The 15888-nt window shown below is 46.3% G+C and overlaps 1 protein-coding gene across 2 annotated transcripts in view; it reads left to right on the top strand.

Moving 5' to 3' along the window:
- NKD1 (NKD inhibitor of WNT signaling pathway 1) overlaps positions 1-15888 on the top strand; it is a 245696-nt gene that overhangs the window by 114941 nt on the left and 114867 nt on the right. For both annotated transcript variants that reach the window (XM_069639453.1, XM_069639454.1), the window contains exon 4: positions 6361-6418. In XM_069639453.1, the coding sequence (XP_069495554.1) occupies positions 6361-6418 (58 nt within the window). The remainder of the gene's footprint in view (positions 1-6360; positions 6419-15888) is intronic.

Genomic DNA, 15888 nt, shown 5'->3' on the forward strand with positions numbered 1-15888 from the left:
AAAGCATTCGACACAAAAAAATTTCTATTTTCGTCCTCGTTGTTTTTGTATTCGTTTTTTGGGGGGATTACCGCTGTGCATTTCATGTGCATTTCATTTTGAAGGCCATCATGGCATCATTCAAACGGGTTCCCAAGATTTCCAGAAAATGTTTGCATTTTCTGCATTTCAGGATACACCACAATACATTTTCGAAGAAAAATAACTTTCATACGTATCGTAAAATAGGAGCTCCACATTGTATAAAAAAGAAGCATGGCTAACTTGTAACAGTTTCACAGGATTAAAACAGAGTCTGGTCCTCTCTGGGGGTAACGCATATGCTTGGCATCCCCAGCCGCAAAAACTAGGAGCCCTCAGAGCTGGAATGGTTGCCAGCCCAAAGAGAATGAAGGAATGTGGGCTCTCTCAGCAGGCATCGCCATGGGCCTCACCCCTGCTCACCCGGAACACATTTGGTAGTGCTAGGTCCAGGGCAGGGAATAGGAAATACCCTCGTTGCTCCACAGGCCCAGCCCAGCCAAGAATGGTCTGGTTCTACAGGTTGGGATGATGGATTGACTAGGTGGCACGCCTAAAAAAAACAGGACTCGGTACCCAACCCGTGCGGCTCTGTGTAGTCTTGCTTACAAGTCCAGAACGTTGCCCCTGGGCTATCCATTCTGGATAAACCGGGGTGCACTGGATCTGTCACTATTCCAGGAGCAATTCCGTGGACTGTGCTGCCTGTCAGCATTTTCAGATATGGTTATTTGTGGCACGGGTCAGGTTCTAAAATAAAAATTGGGGGGGGTCATTAACCTACCAATTGAATGTGGCATCACCAGAAATTAGCATATCAAGGTGCCCTCTGAAAAAAGTGGGGGACTCTGTCCACCCAAGTTTACCCTGGACTTGTTTTGGCCTCAGTGAAAGAACAGATAGTTATCGCTCCTCTTTCTTTATGTCCATACAGGAATTTGCTTTGGGGGTGTGGTTCCTGCCTTTACTTGCGGTTTAATATTTCATTCAATTATTGATAGGCTGCGGGATGTTTGATCATTCTCAGCTTTCCAAGTTCTAAGAATTGTTGCCAGTATAAGAAGTCAAGATGCATCCTCATTATTTCTTTCCTTTTGCAATCCCGTGGAATTGTCATGTGTGATATCCCAATGCGTTTCTCATATATACAAAAAGAGGTCAGGGTGCCCCCCCTCTGCAAGAAAGAACACGGCATGACAACCTGTTCTGTGGGGATGTACCCACTCAGAGTCCGCAGCCACAGGTTTTAGCTCACTGTGCCTTTCGGAAAGGAGCAATAAATATTTGCATATCAGTCTTTGTCCCTCCCACTTGAGCAGTGCGGCACCGAAAATGCTATGGCAACCCTCCTTTGTGTGGCTGCGGACTCTCGAGTGGGTACCTTCCCAAAGAACAGGGCAATGGGCCGTGTTCGTTCTCACAGAGGGGCGCCTATGACCATTTTTTTTTATTGTTTCAAGGGTCTAGTCACCCTAAGTTTCCCAGGGTCATCCAGACGTGGACCCCTTGCTCACATTGCTCTGAGAGGCACAGCTCCACCTCACTAATGAGGCCCAATAAGGCTGAAACACGTGTGTGGGGTTGCTGGTGGTACTCTTGTTCAGAAGGGAATTGCATAGCATTTCGGTGCTGGACTTCCCATGTGGGCGGGACAAAGACTGATTACTTTTATTACTTTGTGTATGTTGTGTACACTTGTCCTAGCACTGTGGTTGGACAATGCATTAATTGACTACAAACATGGGTTTGCAAAGTGTTTTATTTGGAGAGAGTGCTTTATTTGTCTTAAAATTGACCCTCTCCTCTACCCAAGTGTGGTGCTGTTTTTAACGAGGCTCTGCCTTGTTATTATTATTAACGCAATCAAATTAAGTGAAAAACAAAATATTTCTAATTTAAGGAAGTCCGTGAACACAGGGTGTACTTCACAGAAAATGTTGGAAAACACAAGGGGTGCAGGTGGTGATTGAGGGGGGAGGCGGGGCAGACATGTTTAGGACAACGCCTAAACACGTCTGGTATGGCAGAGTAGGAAATATATGGCTTGGCCAAACCCCATCACTAATGTAAACAGCAGATTCTGAAGGTTCGAAGACGATTCGGCAGACACCTCAAAACTCATTCTTAGCACGTTCACACCTTCGAAGCAAGAATCACTTTTTAGTTGGACTGAATGACCACCACGTTGAAGCAAGAATTTGGCGCATCGCACCTGGCAGTGCTCAAGTTTCTGTGAAAACATTGCTTAGCCCCTCAAGTCTTACTCCTGTGGAGGTTTTGACCGCGATTCACAGGGAACAGGAGAACGTGTGAGCGCAAAATGGCGCCCCTGAGTCTCTTTATGCTACTGCAGGGTTTGCAGCTGTGTACCTTGAAATGTTCTGGGCCTGTTGCAAATCTGAAAACACGAGTCGAGGGGAAATGTGCACCCAGTAGAATCAGGAGCTCGCTGGGCAGTTTGGGGGGAGGAGGGGGTCTAAAGCCCCCTCCCAAGTACAACCCCTCTTCAAAGTTTACCGCAAAGTTGATCACTCCAAGAAAACGTTCAATAGTCCCGTTTCGGCGTGTGTTTGAGGAGCTAAAACAGAGGCACCTTTGAAGAAAGGCGCAGCTGCCTTTTGGGACAGTGTGCTGCAGCGCCAGAGGTTTCCGCACTGCAGGTATCTGCTTCCCACAAGCTGCTGTTTGGTTAAGAAATGCCACAAAGCGATGTGAAACCCCGACTGTTTTACGGGGCGAGAAGCGGTGGGAGGCGGTTTAGACCACGCTAATGATTTCAAAACACAGGGTGGACGTGCAGTCTGCCTTCAGCTGGAAGACTTTCCCTCTTTTTTTGCGCGCGTGGGCCTCTTTTCGGTTTTCTGTGCATGCAGGGCGGGGTCCGGGCGGTTCGCGCTTTCTGCCAGTAACCTAAGCCCCTTGGTGCTGTGTAGTGGTCTGGCGACACGTTTTCACTCTTTGTTCACATCTTGTAATATTAGTTGGTGTTATTGAAGTTCGCGGAAGGACATGTTTTGTGGCAATACTTAAAAAAAAGAATCCGGTGCCGCATTCAAGTGGAGCCCTGTCGTTTCCCCCCCAAGGCATCACACTGGAGTGCAACTGTTCCACAAGGTTATTTTTCAACAAGAAAGGGGTTGTTTACCACATTTCATGTCACTACTTTATTATTTAAATCTACTCTTAAGTAATATTTGGCGAGTGGTTCCGCCAATCCCCCACCACACCCATGGGAAGGGTCTTGGGAGAATGGGGGGACCCCGTTACGCAATCAATTCCCCAGCCCGTTCTTCCAGCCCCGCTCGGTAACCGCCTGCCATGACTGCTCCAGCTTCAGCCCCAGACTAGGATCAAAATCACTCTACCAGTGTCTCCAAATGTTTGGGTTCAGCACAGTGTATTGAACTTACACTGGTCCCAAACATTTGCAGACACGGGTAGAGTGGCAGACACTGGAAGTAATACTATTTATTAGTAGTAGCCGGTTCACCTGTACCCCTTGAACCACCTACAACGCTGTGTTCTGTTTCTATCTCCTCTGTGATCAGTAACTCAAGTACAGGTACTTGTCAGTACCACGTTCGCCTGTAACCTTACGAACCTCAGACGGGCTACTTGGTTCTTTCCTTTGCAATCAAGGAAGCTTCCTTGTAACAGCGCCGCAATGCCCAAGGTCTGCTGTGTGTGCTTTATAAATGTAAAAAAATAAAATAAATCTGCACCCGCCCTAGCTCAAACGTAGGGCTGGGTGGGAAAACACAAAGATCATGGCTGCTGCCCTGCATCTTCAGCAGTGCAGGGATTCGGGCCTGCCGTAAAAACAAAGCGGAGGAGCGCCCCTCTGCTCTCCCTCTTATAGGGCGCTGAGCAGCTTCTGCACCAAATGGCGTCACCGATGCCGGATGCCCTCCCTAACCCTCTTTCCCACAGCCACCCACCACACCTCAGCATTTTGCTGTTGGCTTGCTGGCATTCAATTCATGTGCATGAAGGAGACTCATTTTCTTAATTTTATCGGCAGGTTCTGTGCATCATTTCAGTGCAGGTGACAGGTTGTTGTTCTTCTGCTTTATTTTTAGCGCAAGCACTAGTGCACGGGACGCCATTTCTCTTCATGGTTCTTTCCATCTTTTCACTGATGTTGTAAGGTGGTAACTATTATTTCATTACAAGTGACTGGGTGGCAGTGCTTCGCTCCAGTACCGGTGGCATGGTGCTGCTCTCATGGCTATGCATGCGACAGGGTAGTCTGCTTTGTTTCAATACAGGTGGCAAGCTGCTCGGCTTTTAGCATTACAGGGCCAATCCTAGACTTTTGTGCTCTAGCACCTTGAAGCGTCTTTTTGTGCTAGATGGAATTACAATAATGAGACTTAAAGTTGGTGCAAAGGGCAGGCTGCGCTGCTTTATGTATCGGCTGTAATTTACTTCAGTACACATAACACGAAGTTGCATTTCAATCTAGGAGACAGGATGCATTTTTTTCTTTTCAATGTAAATGAAAAAGCTAGTGGGCCTCAATATGAGTCTGGCGATAACCCTGCCGGTGCTACCAAAGGCTTGCTGCCGGACTAGTAACATTTTACTGGCGCCTGACTTCCCGGTGCCACCGGAACATTACAAGTCTGGCGACCTAGGAAGTGAGGCGCCAGTAAAATGTTAATCTCCATTCCCAGGACTCTATGGGAGTGGGGAATCAGAAGCGCCGGCACTTTTGGTAACTGTGCCAGCGTTTCCGTGAAGAGTCTGCCTACTGTGGCCGTGGTGCCGGGCCGGGTCAAACCTGCCGCGTGCAGCGGCTCCGGCAGGCAAACTCGTAGTTTGCTGTTCCGGAAACAAGGGTGACAGCGCGCTTACCAGCACCCTTGTTTCCGGACCGGCAAACTTATAATGAGGCCCAGTATTTTAGTTCCATTCTCAGGAAGGATACTGTGCTGAGGTAACAATGAAAAGCATTTCAGTACAAATGCCCAAGTGTTCCATTTGAGTACAGGTAGAAGCAGCCCTTTTACTCCCTAAAAATAGGCAAATACTCCCAAAAAATTTAAATAGGGAGTACAAATACTCTCAACAAAAAATAAGAAACGGGCACGTAGGACCATGTGCCCCTGCTTTCATACACACAGCTCCACTGATATGTTTGGACTAGCAGTGTGGGTAGTTCCACGTCTATTATTAATGCCCGATACACAGAGGTAAACATGCATCTTTTAGTGTGCATGAATAACTAGGTACAAAGAAACAATTATTACTACAAAACATTTTGGTTTCCAGCTAAAACATTTTTTTTTACTTGCTCATAAAAAACTCCCTTTGGGAATTGGACTTACATTTTTACTCCCTAAAAATCATTTTACTCCCAACTTTCAAAAATAGTGAGTACAATACCCCCCCACATCACAATTCTATCTTGAGAACTGGGTAGAAGAGTAATGTTTTTAAGTGAACAATACAATACTTATGCCCAGGTGACCGAGTCATTAACTGTGGTAAAGTGTGAACTGCACTTTTTAAATTGCATGGGTATAGATTTTCTTTTTAACACTTTGACATTCGGTGCACCCGTAGGAAAAATGAAGGGGTGTGGGTGCACCTGTGGCACTTGGTTCTATTTAACGAGATGAACATGCAACCTGGCCAAATCGATTTGAATACATTCAGCCATAAGTGAGTCTTTGACAAGTACTGGGCACGGAAACGACCATATGCGAGAGGCATACAGTATGGGCTAAGTGTTGACGTGATGGGTATTCAATCCACCTCAGATGAGTGGCCTACTGTCAATTCAGGAATAACGGCTCCACAAAGTCCCATCAGTGAACGTTCTGCAATGGGCGTAGTAAGATTGCTTGTCTTGTCCTCCCTTTGTTCCCTCCCTTGCCTGGTTGCGCCTTGAAAACGCTAGCTGCAGAACATAATAACAATCAGTCAATCGATTGACAGGCATCGAATGTGGCACAGGAATCCTCGCGAGAATTTGTTTTGTCAGAAGGCATTGTGATCTGGTATTCACTGGTGATGAAATCCTGAATGATGATGGCAACTTATCAGTGTATGGGATAGAAAGCCGCGGCATAGGGTAACGTGATTTTTTCACAAATGAGAAGATGAGCTTCACTTTTTAAAAGTGTTTTTTATTTTGTATCTTATGGCCTAAATCAATCGTCCTTAACACCGTTTATTACATAAAAATCAATTAAATTATTGACATTTACAGTAAAATCAACATATAAAATCAAATCAAAAGTTAATAGGTTGGGATGATGAGCCTTGTTGATGATGCTCGCCTGCTTACTGTGTGCACCTGTTTTTAAATCATTATTATTTTTTTCATTTCAGGATTCATCCGAAGAAGTGTGCAGAGCGACTATTGGCGATGAGCATTTTCATCTAGAAGGTAACACATTCATCATCCTCTGTGTAATCCATGCTCTATGATGTCTGTGTTGTAGAAGTCGGGTTTTAAGGAATGCTTCCCTTCTACTCACTATATTAAAAGAGGGGGAAGGATATTGGTTCTGTGGCAAGGTCCGCAGTTTATTAATAGAATGCCAACTCGCATAGAGAAATTAAAGTTTTAACTGTAAGCCTCCATGCAGACTTTGTCACTCATTTGTACTCGCATGACACTTAGGGCCTGATTCATGGAACGTTCAGCGCAGTGCCAAGTGACTGCACTGCCATCAAACACGCTGATTCACAGAGTGGTGCAAAGTGTATTTTTTGGTGCAGCAAACTGGCTTTGCACTACAAAAGTACTCTTTCATCCAGCTAAATGGGCCTAACTCACCATGCAAAGAGTACTTTGTGAATCAGAGTGTTTGTTGGCAGTGCAAAGTCACTTTGCACCAGTGCTAAATGTTCCATGAATTAGGCCCATAGCCTTTCTTCAGGATTTCAGAGTAGTCCTTCTCCCAATGCGGGATGACAAGAGAAGAGAGTTGCTCTTGGCATGTTGGAACCAGCAGTGCTTGTTTTCACGGTATAGCGTATACTTTGTTCATTAAGCGATATCATGTTGCTAGTACACGGCTTGGTCATTTTTACCAACTCGTTGACCTATCTCTACTACACCCTTCCTTGGGAAACTCCTGGAGAAGTTGGTCATCCCCCAACTGACCCAACACGATGAGCTCTCTGGTTGTTTACATGACCATCAATTTGGATTCTGAGAGGCATGGAAACTACTCTCCTGAACACCCATGAAGAACTGCTCGCAAAGCTTGACTCTAACTCTCCTGCTGTTCTCATTCTCCTTGACCTCTCTTCCGCCTTTGACACAGTCAACCATTCTATCCTCATAAAGCAGCTCCAAGATACACTTGGTTTCTCAGACCGGCACTGGATTGGTTGACCTCCTTCCTTACTGACCGCCCCTCCCATGTGCTCCTGGGCTCCTTCTCCTCCTCCTCCTCCGCCACTCTCTCTACCCGTGGTCTTCCCCAAGGCTCTATCCTCTTGCCTTGGCTTTTCAACATCTACCTAGCACCTCTTGCTCACCTGATCTCTGTCTTCTCTCCTCATTTCCAGTGTTACGCTGATGACACACAACTCCTCAAGCTCCCCTCTTCCTCCTGCTCCTCCTCTTCCTCCTCTATCATCACTGGTTGCCTGTCTGCTATTCAGTCTTGGTGCACCTCCAATGATCTCTGTCTTAATGCCAGTAAGACTGAGATCCTGCCTATCTGGACACCTGCACCCCTCCCCCTCCTGCCACTGAGGTCAGAAATCTCAGGGTCATCTTCGACTCATCTCTCTCCTTTACTCCTCACATCTTTGACCTTGCCAAGAAGGCCCACTTTCAACTTCACCTCCTTAGAGGCATTCTCCTTTTCCTCACCTTCCCCTAGAAGCTCAATGTGTCTAGAGCTCTGGTCCTCTCCGGGCTAGATTACTGTAACAGCGTCTTCCGCAACATGCCTCTTTCTTCGCTCCGCCCTCTTCAACTAATCCAGAATAGGGATGCGTGTCTTATCCTTGGCCTCAAGCCCTGGGATCATATCTCTCCAGCTCTAAAATCCCTCCACTGGCTCATGGTTGTTGCAAGGATCAAATTCAAAATCCTCTGCCTCATCCACAAGGCTCTCTGGGGCCCGGGTCCACGCTACCTGTAACTCTCTCTTACTAAATACTCTGCTTCCACATCCCTCTTATCTTCTGGCTCCAACTCTCTGCCTATCAAATGCTTCTCCAATCAGAGAGCTGGGGGCAAATCTCTCCCCTCAGCTGGCTCCCTCCTGTGGAACAGTCTCCCTCTCTCTCAGTCTTTAACCGGACCACCACAAGTTCCGCAAAGAACCCAAGACCTTTCTCTTCTCCCCTCCTTCCCTCTCCCCCTCCCGTGCTAATCCAACCCTCTGTTGCTGAGATTGGTCAGCCTGGTCCCTCAAGAGTCCAATAAGGTCCTGGCCTTATGCCCAATCGCCTCCAGCACCCCCCCTGCACTGCCCACTGGGCCCACACCCGCCTGTCAGTTGTTTTTGCCTCCGACCCGCACTTACCTGTTGGGCGGTAGACCTCACTTTCTCCCTGGGTTGCCTCCACACATGCACTTACCTGTTGCCTCCCCAACAGGCACCTCTGGCACCTCCTCCCCTAGGGACTCTATTAGCCCTTACCACCGTTGTTTTTTCCTATTCACTGCGCAAGCATTCTCCGAATAGCACAAGGCTTAGTAGGACTGCTGTATCTTTCTATTTATTCATTGTTATTTCCATTGTTTATTTTTCTCCCTTATTCCATTTCCTGTCTTGTTGTATAAGCGCATTATAAATGACCAATAAATTTAAAAAAAAATGCTCCGTGGGCCGGGTTTGGAAAATTTATTTCAAAAATCCTTGTGTGTGCATTGCTACGTTTAGGTACGAGGAAGTCCTGCATGAGCTACTGTGGAGACAGTGCCTCTGATGAGCTGCCCTTCCACGTTAGTCTTCATCTCTGGGGTGGGCAGGAGTGTTGCTATATCTTGGACACTATGGGAGAGAATGTCCCTTGGCATTGCGCATAATGTGAGAGAAGTGCTCCAAGTCATCATCATGCAGGACATCCCGGAGCCTATAGGTTGTGGCGACCTGCGCACACAAAGCTTAAGTGGCATCTTTGACGGGGAAAACAAAGTCACACCTGAGCAGTCAGGCAGAGGTATTGCTAGGTTTCTGACCTGCTAAAGGGACCTTTCTCTCACTTATTCTCCACTATGCAGTGCTGGAAATGGAAAAATGACTCAAGAGAACCATCTCCTCCTTAGAGGGAGAGGTGTTTGGGGGCGTGGCCTAAGGGTGTGGCTCTCACACAACTCAATATCTCATCTTGGAACCCAAGTTTGTCCATTTTCATACAAGCAAAGTACATTTTGGGAACATAAGAATCCCCACAATTTTACATTTCAAACATGTCTGTAATAGTGATACAGAAAGAAACTTTTAATTGAGTAATGTAAGTTGGTAAAAAAATACTCACTCTAATCAAAACATTTCTTTATATTGCAAGACATAGATACCGTTTTGTTCGGCTTTTGAATAGACTGTGAAGCGTTGTATGTTTCCGCATTTGTGTTGGGTGCATGAGTTCTCTGAAGTGTGGACTGTTTGTGTGTGATATATCTTGAAGATTCCATAGATATGACATAATATCCGCAAACAGCACAAAGTGTTGTATCCTAGTAGTGTACGGTCTATATCTGGTATGAGAGCTGTGGGTCTGTGAGTGGAGCTTGGAATGTTGGTGTGAGGCATGGAAGGTGGAGAGTGAGAGGGTTCCAGTGAGGACGGTTAGGGACTTGCAGGGAGAGAGCCAGGGTTGAAGGCAGCATGACTATTGATCTCCTATTCTCACCTTCCTACTGAAGCTGTAACTAAATAAAGAAGACTTACCTTTTGTACAACTGGTTTCCTGGTGGTTCCTGTGTGTCCTGCTTGAAGTTTTTACCACCAGTGATACATCACAAAGCCTTCCTTTGGGTAACTTCAGTCTGTGGATAGGCAGAACTTTGAATAGACAGGCCTCAAAGTTGATAGAGAACATGACTGGTCTGGAATTCAACCCATTTGTGACTGACGTCCATAACAAGGCTGTCCATACACTTCCTTCGTCTTCCCTGATGACATCCAAACGTCATCATCTCCATCGTGCCGCAGGTGAGATCTCATCGCTCTGAATACTCTTCAGCTTCTGAACACGACTCAGAAGCTCCATTAACAACCATGGCTGGAAGGAACCCTAAGGATCTTATGAACAGTCTTTCATAACACCTGTGTTGCGAGAGACCTAGGCCTGTGAAATAGCAAAGACCCTCACAAGTTACTAAACGCTATTCACCTCAACATCTCCCTGTACTTGATCACACACCTGTTATTGAAAGAATACAAAACAGAAACAAAAAGATGAACAAGTGGCATAATCTCGATGTGGCCTACCAAAAAAAGGATAAACGTTAAACTGGAAAGGGAGTGGGGGAGATCAGAACTTAAATGAGACATACACACATGTAAAATCTGCAGACGGTGATCCTGTAGAGCTATCTAGAGGGCTACGAGGGACATTTTAACTAACCAGATGAGAAATTATTTTAGTCAACGATGAAAAATCTTCAACATCTGTTGAGAACAGACTAATGCTAAAGCCCTGAAACATTCCAAATGAAAAAGAAACTCCCAAAAACGTTGTGATTGTGTACTCACCTCTTTTGAGCCAAAAACAACAAATATGTGACATAGCAAACAACCCAAAAACTCTTGCTGCACCCTTCTCCGATACCAACCACTACAAGTGCTCCCCTTTAATTTTTTAACGGAATGGAAGAAGTGTGATAATTGGCTAAGAAAATCAAAGCCTCTAACGCCACTGCAGAACCGCGTTCTTTGGATGTATACTGCCCTCCGTAAAAACACGTGTTCAGGTACATAGTTTCCGCAAAGGCCACAAAATCATGTATATGAAACACACAGGTATTAACCCACTCGTTCAAAAAATCGCAGTTGGTCCTATTAATCTGTATTGTTTATGGATTGGTTTCCAACTTCCCCTTCGTAAGGAAAATAATGAAAGGAGAACTGACACAAATGTGGAATAACAGAAGTTGCTGAATGACTGCCAGAGAGCCTTCTGGTGCTTGAGCGGAAAGAAGAAAAGACATTGCAGTGATCCTGGATATGATATGATGGGTTATTTATAACGCGCTTAATACCCAGAGGTTTCTAAGCTCGGACCGCGCTTAATACCCAGAGGTTTCTAAGCTCGGACCCGGGGATTGAACCTGTGTTGCTTTGTGTCATCTTGCTTCCAAGGCTAGCACGTTGCCCGTGAGCTATCCTCCCGAGATGATGAAGGTCAGTGCTTGTTCTTCTTGACCACTCACCAACCTCTCTTGCTACTGTAGATCATGTCACCTGACTAACAGAACTGATGGCTATGGCTATGTGGTGGATTAAATCATTCCTTATATATCATATTCAAAAGATCAAACTTGGATCCCTGAGAACCGTCTTCCAGCAAGTCGTCAGGGCGCTCCACAAGGATTTTTGCTTGTGCCTCTTTTGTTCAACATCAACATGTGCACACTCTACCTCAGTTAATCGAAAATTACTTAGAGGGCTTCCAGGTGTATGCATAGGAAAAACACACTTATCTAAACCTGAAAAGGGAGGGCACTTCACAAACTGCCGGGGACATGTCTTCCACTCGATGAGGCAGAGCTTCCTCTACCTCCATGAGACAAAATCAGAGATTCTTATTTTGGGGGAAGGAGCATGCAACACTCTCCCATTCTAATGGCCTATTGCACTGGGGAATTCCCCTACCTCATCTCAGAAGGTAGCAGGCTTAGGAGCCATTTTGGATGCAGAGCTTTCCCTTACCTCTCACAACAATACATTGGCCAAGGGTGTTAATCCTCCGCTTTCTGTGCTATGGAAAATCGTCTATCACCTTCAAACAAGTCATTCGATCAAAATGACCAGATCTTTCTTGATGACATGTTTTGACTACTGCTGTGTAGTGCACTTCTGACCACTGCCAAAATATTGACAAATTCCAAAGATTCCAAAATCAAATTGCTGGAGTGGTTCTTCCTGAACCTGAAAAACAGCGTCAGACTGGCATGAAATAGCTCCATTAGCTCCCGGCGGCATCCTAAATAAACGGCAACATTTGTGCCACCATGGACGCGTTCTTCAGGAACAAAGACGCAATCTAACTGTTCCCATGTTATACACCAGCCAGAAATCTTGGTCTCTCAAAATCATAGAACTTCTGCCAGAAAATGATTCTGAAAAGAAAAGGGTGGTGTTAAAGCCCTCGGAGCACAAGGTCGGAAGCTTTGCAATAGTTTAAATATGACCCTTAGAAAACATTCAAATTATCGGTCCTTCATAAAGATACTGAAGACCGAACGTTTCAACGGATCATTTGACAATTAATTGACTTGAGTAAAGTCAACACGGCTGGACGCCAACCACAAATGTGTTGACTCTAATTTGCTAATTTTCCACCTGCTTTACTCCACTCACCATCCCACTCATCTTGTGTTAACTCAGTCACCCACCCATATGATCTTTCTCTCACTCCTGTACCCTACCACCAAAAACCTTATAATAAGCCCATGTGTATCTAACCTTTCCATTCAGTCTGATTCCCTTTCCTTTGACCTTAAGTGGCTATCTACTCTCTCTGCACAGCCCTTTTCTTTATTCTGTCCATGTTAACCTGACACGCTGTCGTATGTAAGCTTTAAGAAGTTAAAATAAGCTAGACATGGGGGTGCTTGATAAAACCCCCTTATTCTGTATTGCTTGCTTTTATTACTTAAAGTGCGAACCAAGCTTGAGAGCAGCCGATTACTTTGCAGTAGGAGGGTGCCAGCCTTAGGCTTGGCATTTTATACAATACTGCCGTACTGTTGGCGGAGGGAGCACAGTATTAATGTTCGCCTGGCAGGTATTGTTGAACGAGCCACGGTTTTTGTGCTTTATGGAATTGGAGGGCGGTGGAGGCATTTCGAGCCTCTCATGGGGTTGAGGGTCAGGGTGTGGCAGAAGTGGCATCCGGGTCTATTGGTCTTCCATTTGGGACGGCTGTGCAGGTGATACATGCAGTTTTGAATATGATCCTGGCGGGCGGGGGGAGGGGCAGCCGGTGAAGCCTTCACATTCCATGAGCGATACAGTCACCAATGAAGGCCCGAGTTTGACAGCTACGGGCTGAATCCTTCCAGGCGCGTATCTATCCCTTGTTACACGAGTTGTTTGGCCCGAGTGGGGCCTCTGGGGTTCTGGGTGTTGGCCGAGGATAATTTGCTTTTGGGTAGGGTTTAGATGGTGACCAGGCATTCACGGAGGTGGGCAATGTCTCGTGGGGCCACTGATTTTAGGCTACAGCTGAGTGTCGCCAGTCTACTAGGTCATCCGCGTAAGAGGTGCGCCATACAAATCCAAAGAAACATAATATATCAAACTCTTGGTGTGATTTAAAATAGAACTCAGCCAGTCAAACCACCAAATTGTGAATCCGTTCACGTTTTCATAATGAACAAAGCTTCACTCGAAATACATCAGCCATCATTTGTTCTCAAACATAGTCATTGTGTATATTTACCATGTCATGTGTCGCTGAAAACCTGACGCGCCAAGCGAGCTCACAAGACCCGCCAACAGTGGCAGGGCGACTCTTTCCACGACTCCCTGCCCGAAGGAATATGCTGGGAAGTTGGTTTTTGTTCAAGCTACCTTTTCCTGTTGCCCGTTTTTACCATGAGCACAGAGAACAGTGCGCCGATTTCTTGCGGAATGCCTTAAAACATAGCGGAAACATGGAAAGTGCACAGGAAAGGATTCTGCTTTAACAAGACAGAAACATGTATTGTTTGTGTTGCCACATTTAATAACTTTAATTCTAAATAAGATATTGCGCCTGGAAGATAAAAGAAATATCTCGGCCGTCGATTTTCTGCGTTAGGTGGAGCTCGGTGAAATCCTTTTCGCCTTAACAGACTTAAGTGGCCAACAGCAAAAGGCGCCGGATCCTGGGATTAAGCCCGTGCTCGGTGAGAGGAGTGGTGCATTAAAGCTTTCTTTTGAACTATAGAAAGAACAAAGTAAACATCAAACGCATTAAGCCGTGAGAGCGGGCTGTTGACTCAGTGTTGTTCCCTGACACGAGGTTAGAACTCAATAGAGCCGGCCCTTTTTTGTGTTTGTTTACCCAGCGCTACGCAGGAAAGAGGCCGTTTGACCTGCCTCATCAATTTATAGCGGCCGCCCGCCTTTGATTTCGCTTCTGTCTACGTCCCTGAGACCCCATTCTTCATAGGAGCAGTTTGACTTTTCTGGACATTGTCAATAAACATGGCAAGTGAACGGGAGTGCAATGCTAAAAAGCAGGCAGCTCTGATTCTTTCATGTAGCCCCTTATCTATTTCGCTTGTCCCTCCATCAGGCCTTTTCAGTGTGAGAAAGGGGAGTCTCGGCGTCTGTTTTCTCAGAGTCGGCGTTTTCAAGTCCCCCTGCCCTCTCGATTGTTTATGGAGTCATTTTCCTTGTCGTTTGTAATGCATATTGCAACGTGTAAATGCCGCGTCTGCCATTGTTGCAGTAAAGCATGCGTACCTCTCTGGTGCTTGGTATAACCCATACTTAGTTGCCAAGGAGCAAGCAGCGTGCTTTACAGAGAACAGTGTTTTGCTCAGCTAATGCAGAGCGTCATTTGCGCTACCTAGAACGGCATGGTTGGTGAGTTCCCAATGAGAGCCGACTCCAGGACGAGGTGTGGAGAAGAGAACGTGGCATGGGCATCTTGTCCATTTAATCTCGAGATACTGGGAGACAATGGCCCTCATTCCGAGTATGGTGGTAGTCATGGCGCTATTTGCGCCATGACTGCCTCCCATACCGCTACCGACTCCGGTTTGGTTCAATGGGGACTTAACGGTCCATTCCAACCTTGGAGGGACTGGTAAGTCCCAATTTACCAAACCGTTCCCCATTCCCATTTGAGCCCCCATAGGGCTCAATGGGAATGGGGAGGGCGCAAATAACGGGCCGGCGTATGCCAAGCCTGTTATTTGCGCCCAGGTCCCTTAACGGGTCCCGTCCTTAACACCTGGTCAGACCAGGCGTTAAGGAAGGGACCCGCTAAGGGACCTCGTAGTAGGGCGGTAAGGGATTACCGGCACCGGTCTCCTTACCGGTGCCCGGTATCCCTTACCGCCGTCCGGTATCCCTTACCGCCCTACTCGGAATGAGGGCCAATGACATTTGCCCAGAATCCTGCTGTATGTGGATCGTTTGTCAAAGGTGAGATTAGAACGCACCAAGACGTTAGGCCCAGTATAGCTGTGGAACGGGTTAATGATGCCATCAAAATAGCACCTCAAAACAGTAACCCGGGTGTTAAAAATGTTCATACTTCATACGGGTTCAACCCTGTATTCGCAAGAATATTTTCCCGATAAAGGGTAATTCCAAACAGAGGTTGCGGTTTCTGAATATCGAATCTCACCCCCACCATCTGCGAGGTGTAAGGGCTATTGGTGACAAAATGTGTGGCCAAGAGGGGACAGGTGGAATCCACTCATTAAGGGAAAAAGTTGAGATCAATGATCAACATTCGGAAAAAAAAGGAGATCTGGGAAATAAGGGGGCATTGCCGGCTGCCTGCTAACCCCACTGTAGGTAAGAGGACTTATTAGTATTGGTATTAGGATATTTATCAAGCTCAACACTAGCTTCGGGAAGCAAGAAAAGGCTTTACTATCACAGAAGGAAAGACACTGTGAGGGAAGCAGAGAAACAAGGGAATGGGGAGCAACAACCTGGGAGGGGTAGGAGGGACAATTTGACAGCACGGGATCTACACGCAACCAGTGGAGGAAAC

Source organism: Ambystoma mexicanum, chromosome 1q, assembly GCF_040938575.1.
Source record: "Ambystoma mexicanum isolate Mex_15411 chromosome 1q, UKY_AmexF1_1, whole genome shotgun sequence".
NCBI classification, from domain to species: Eukaryota; Metazoa; Chordata; class Amphibia; order Caudata; family Ambystomatidae; genus Ambystoma; species Ambystoma mexicanum.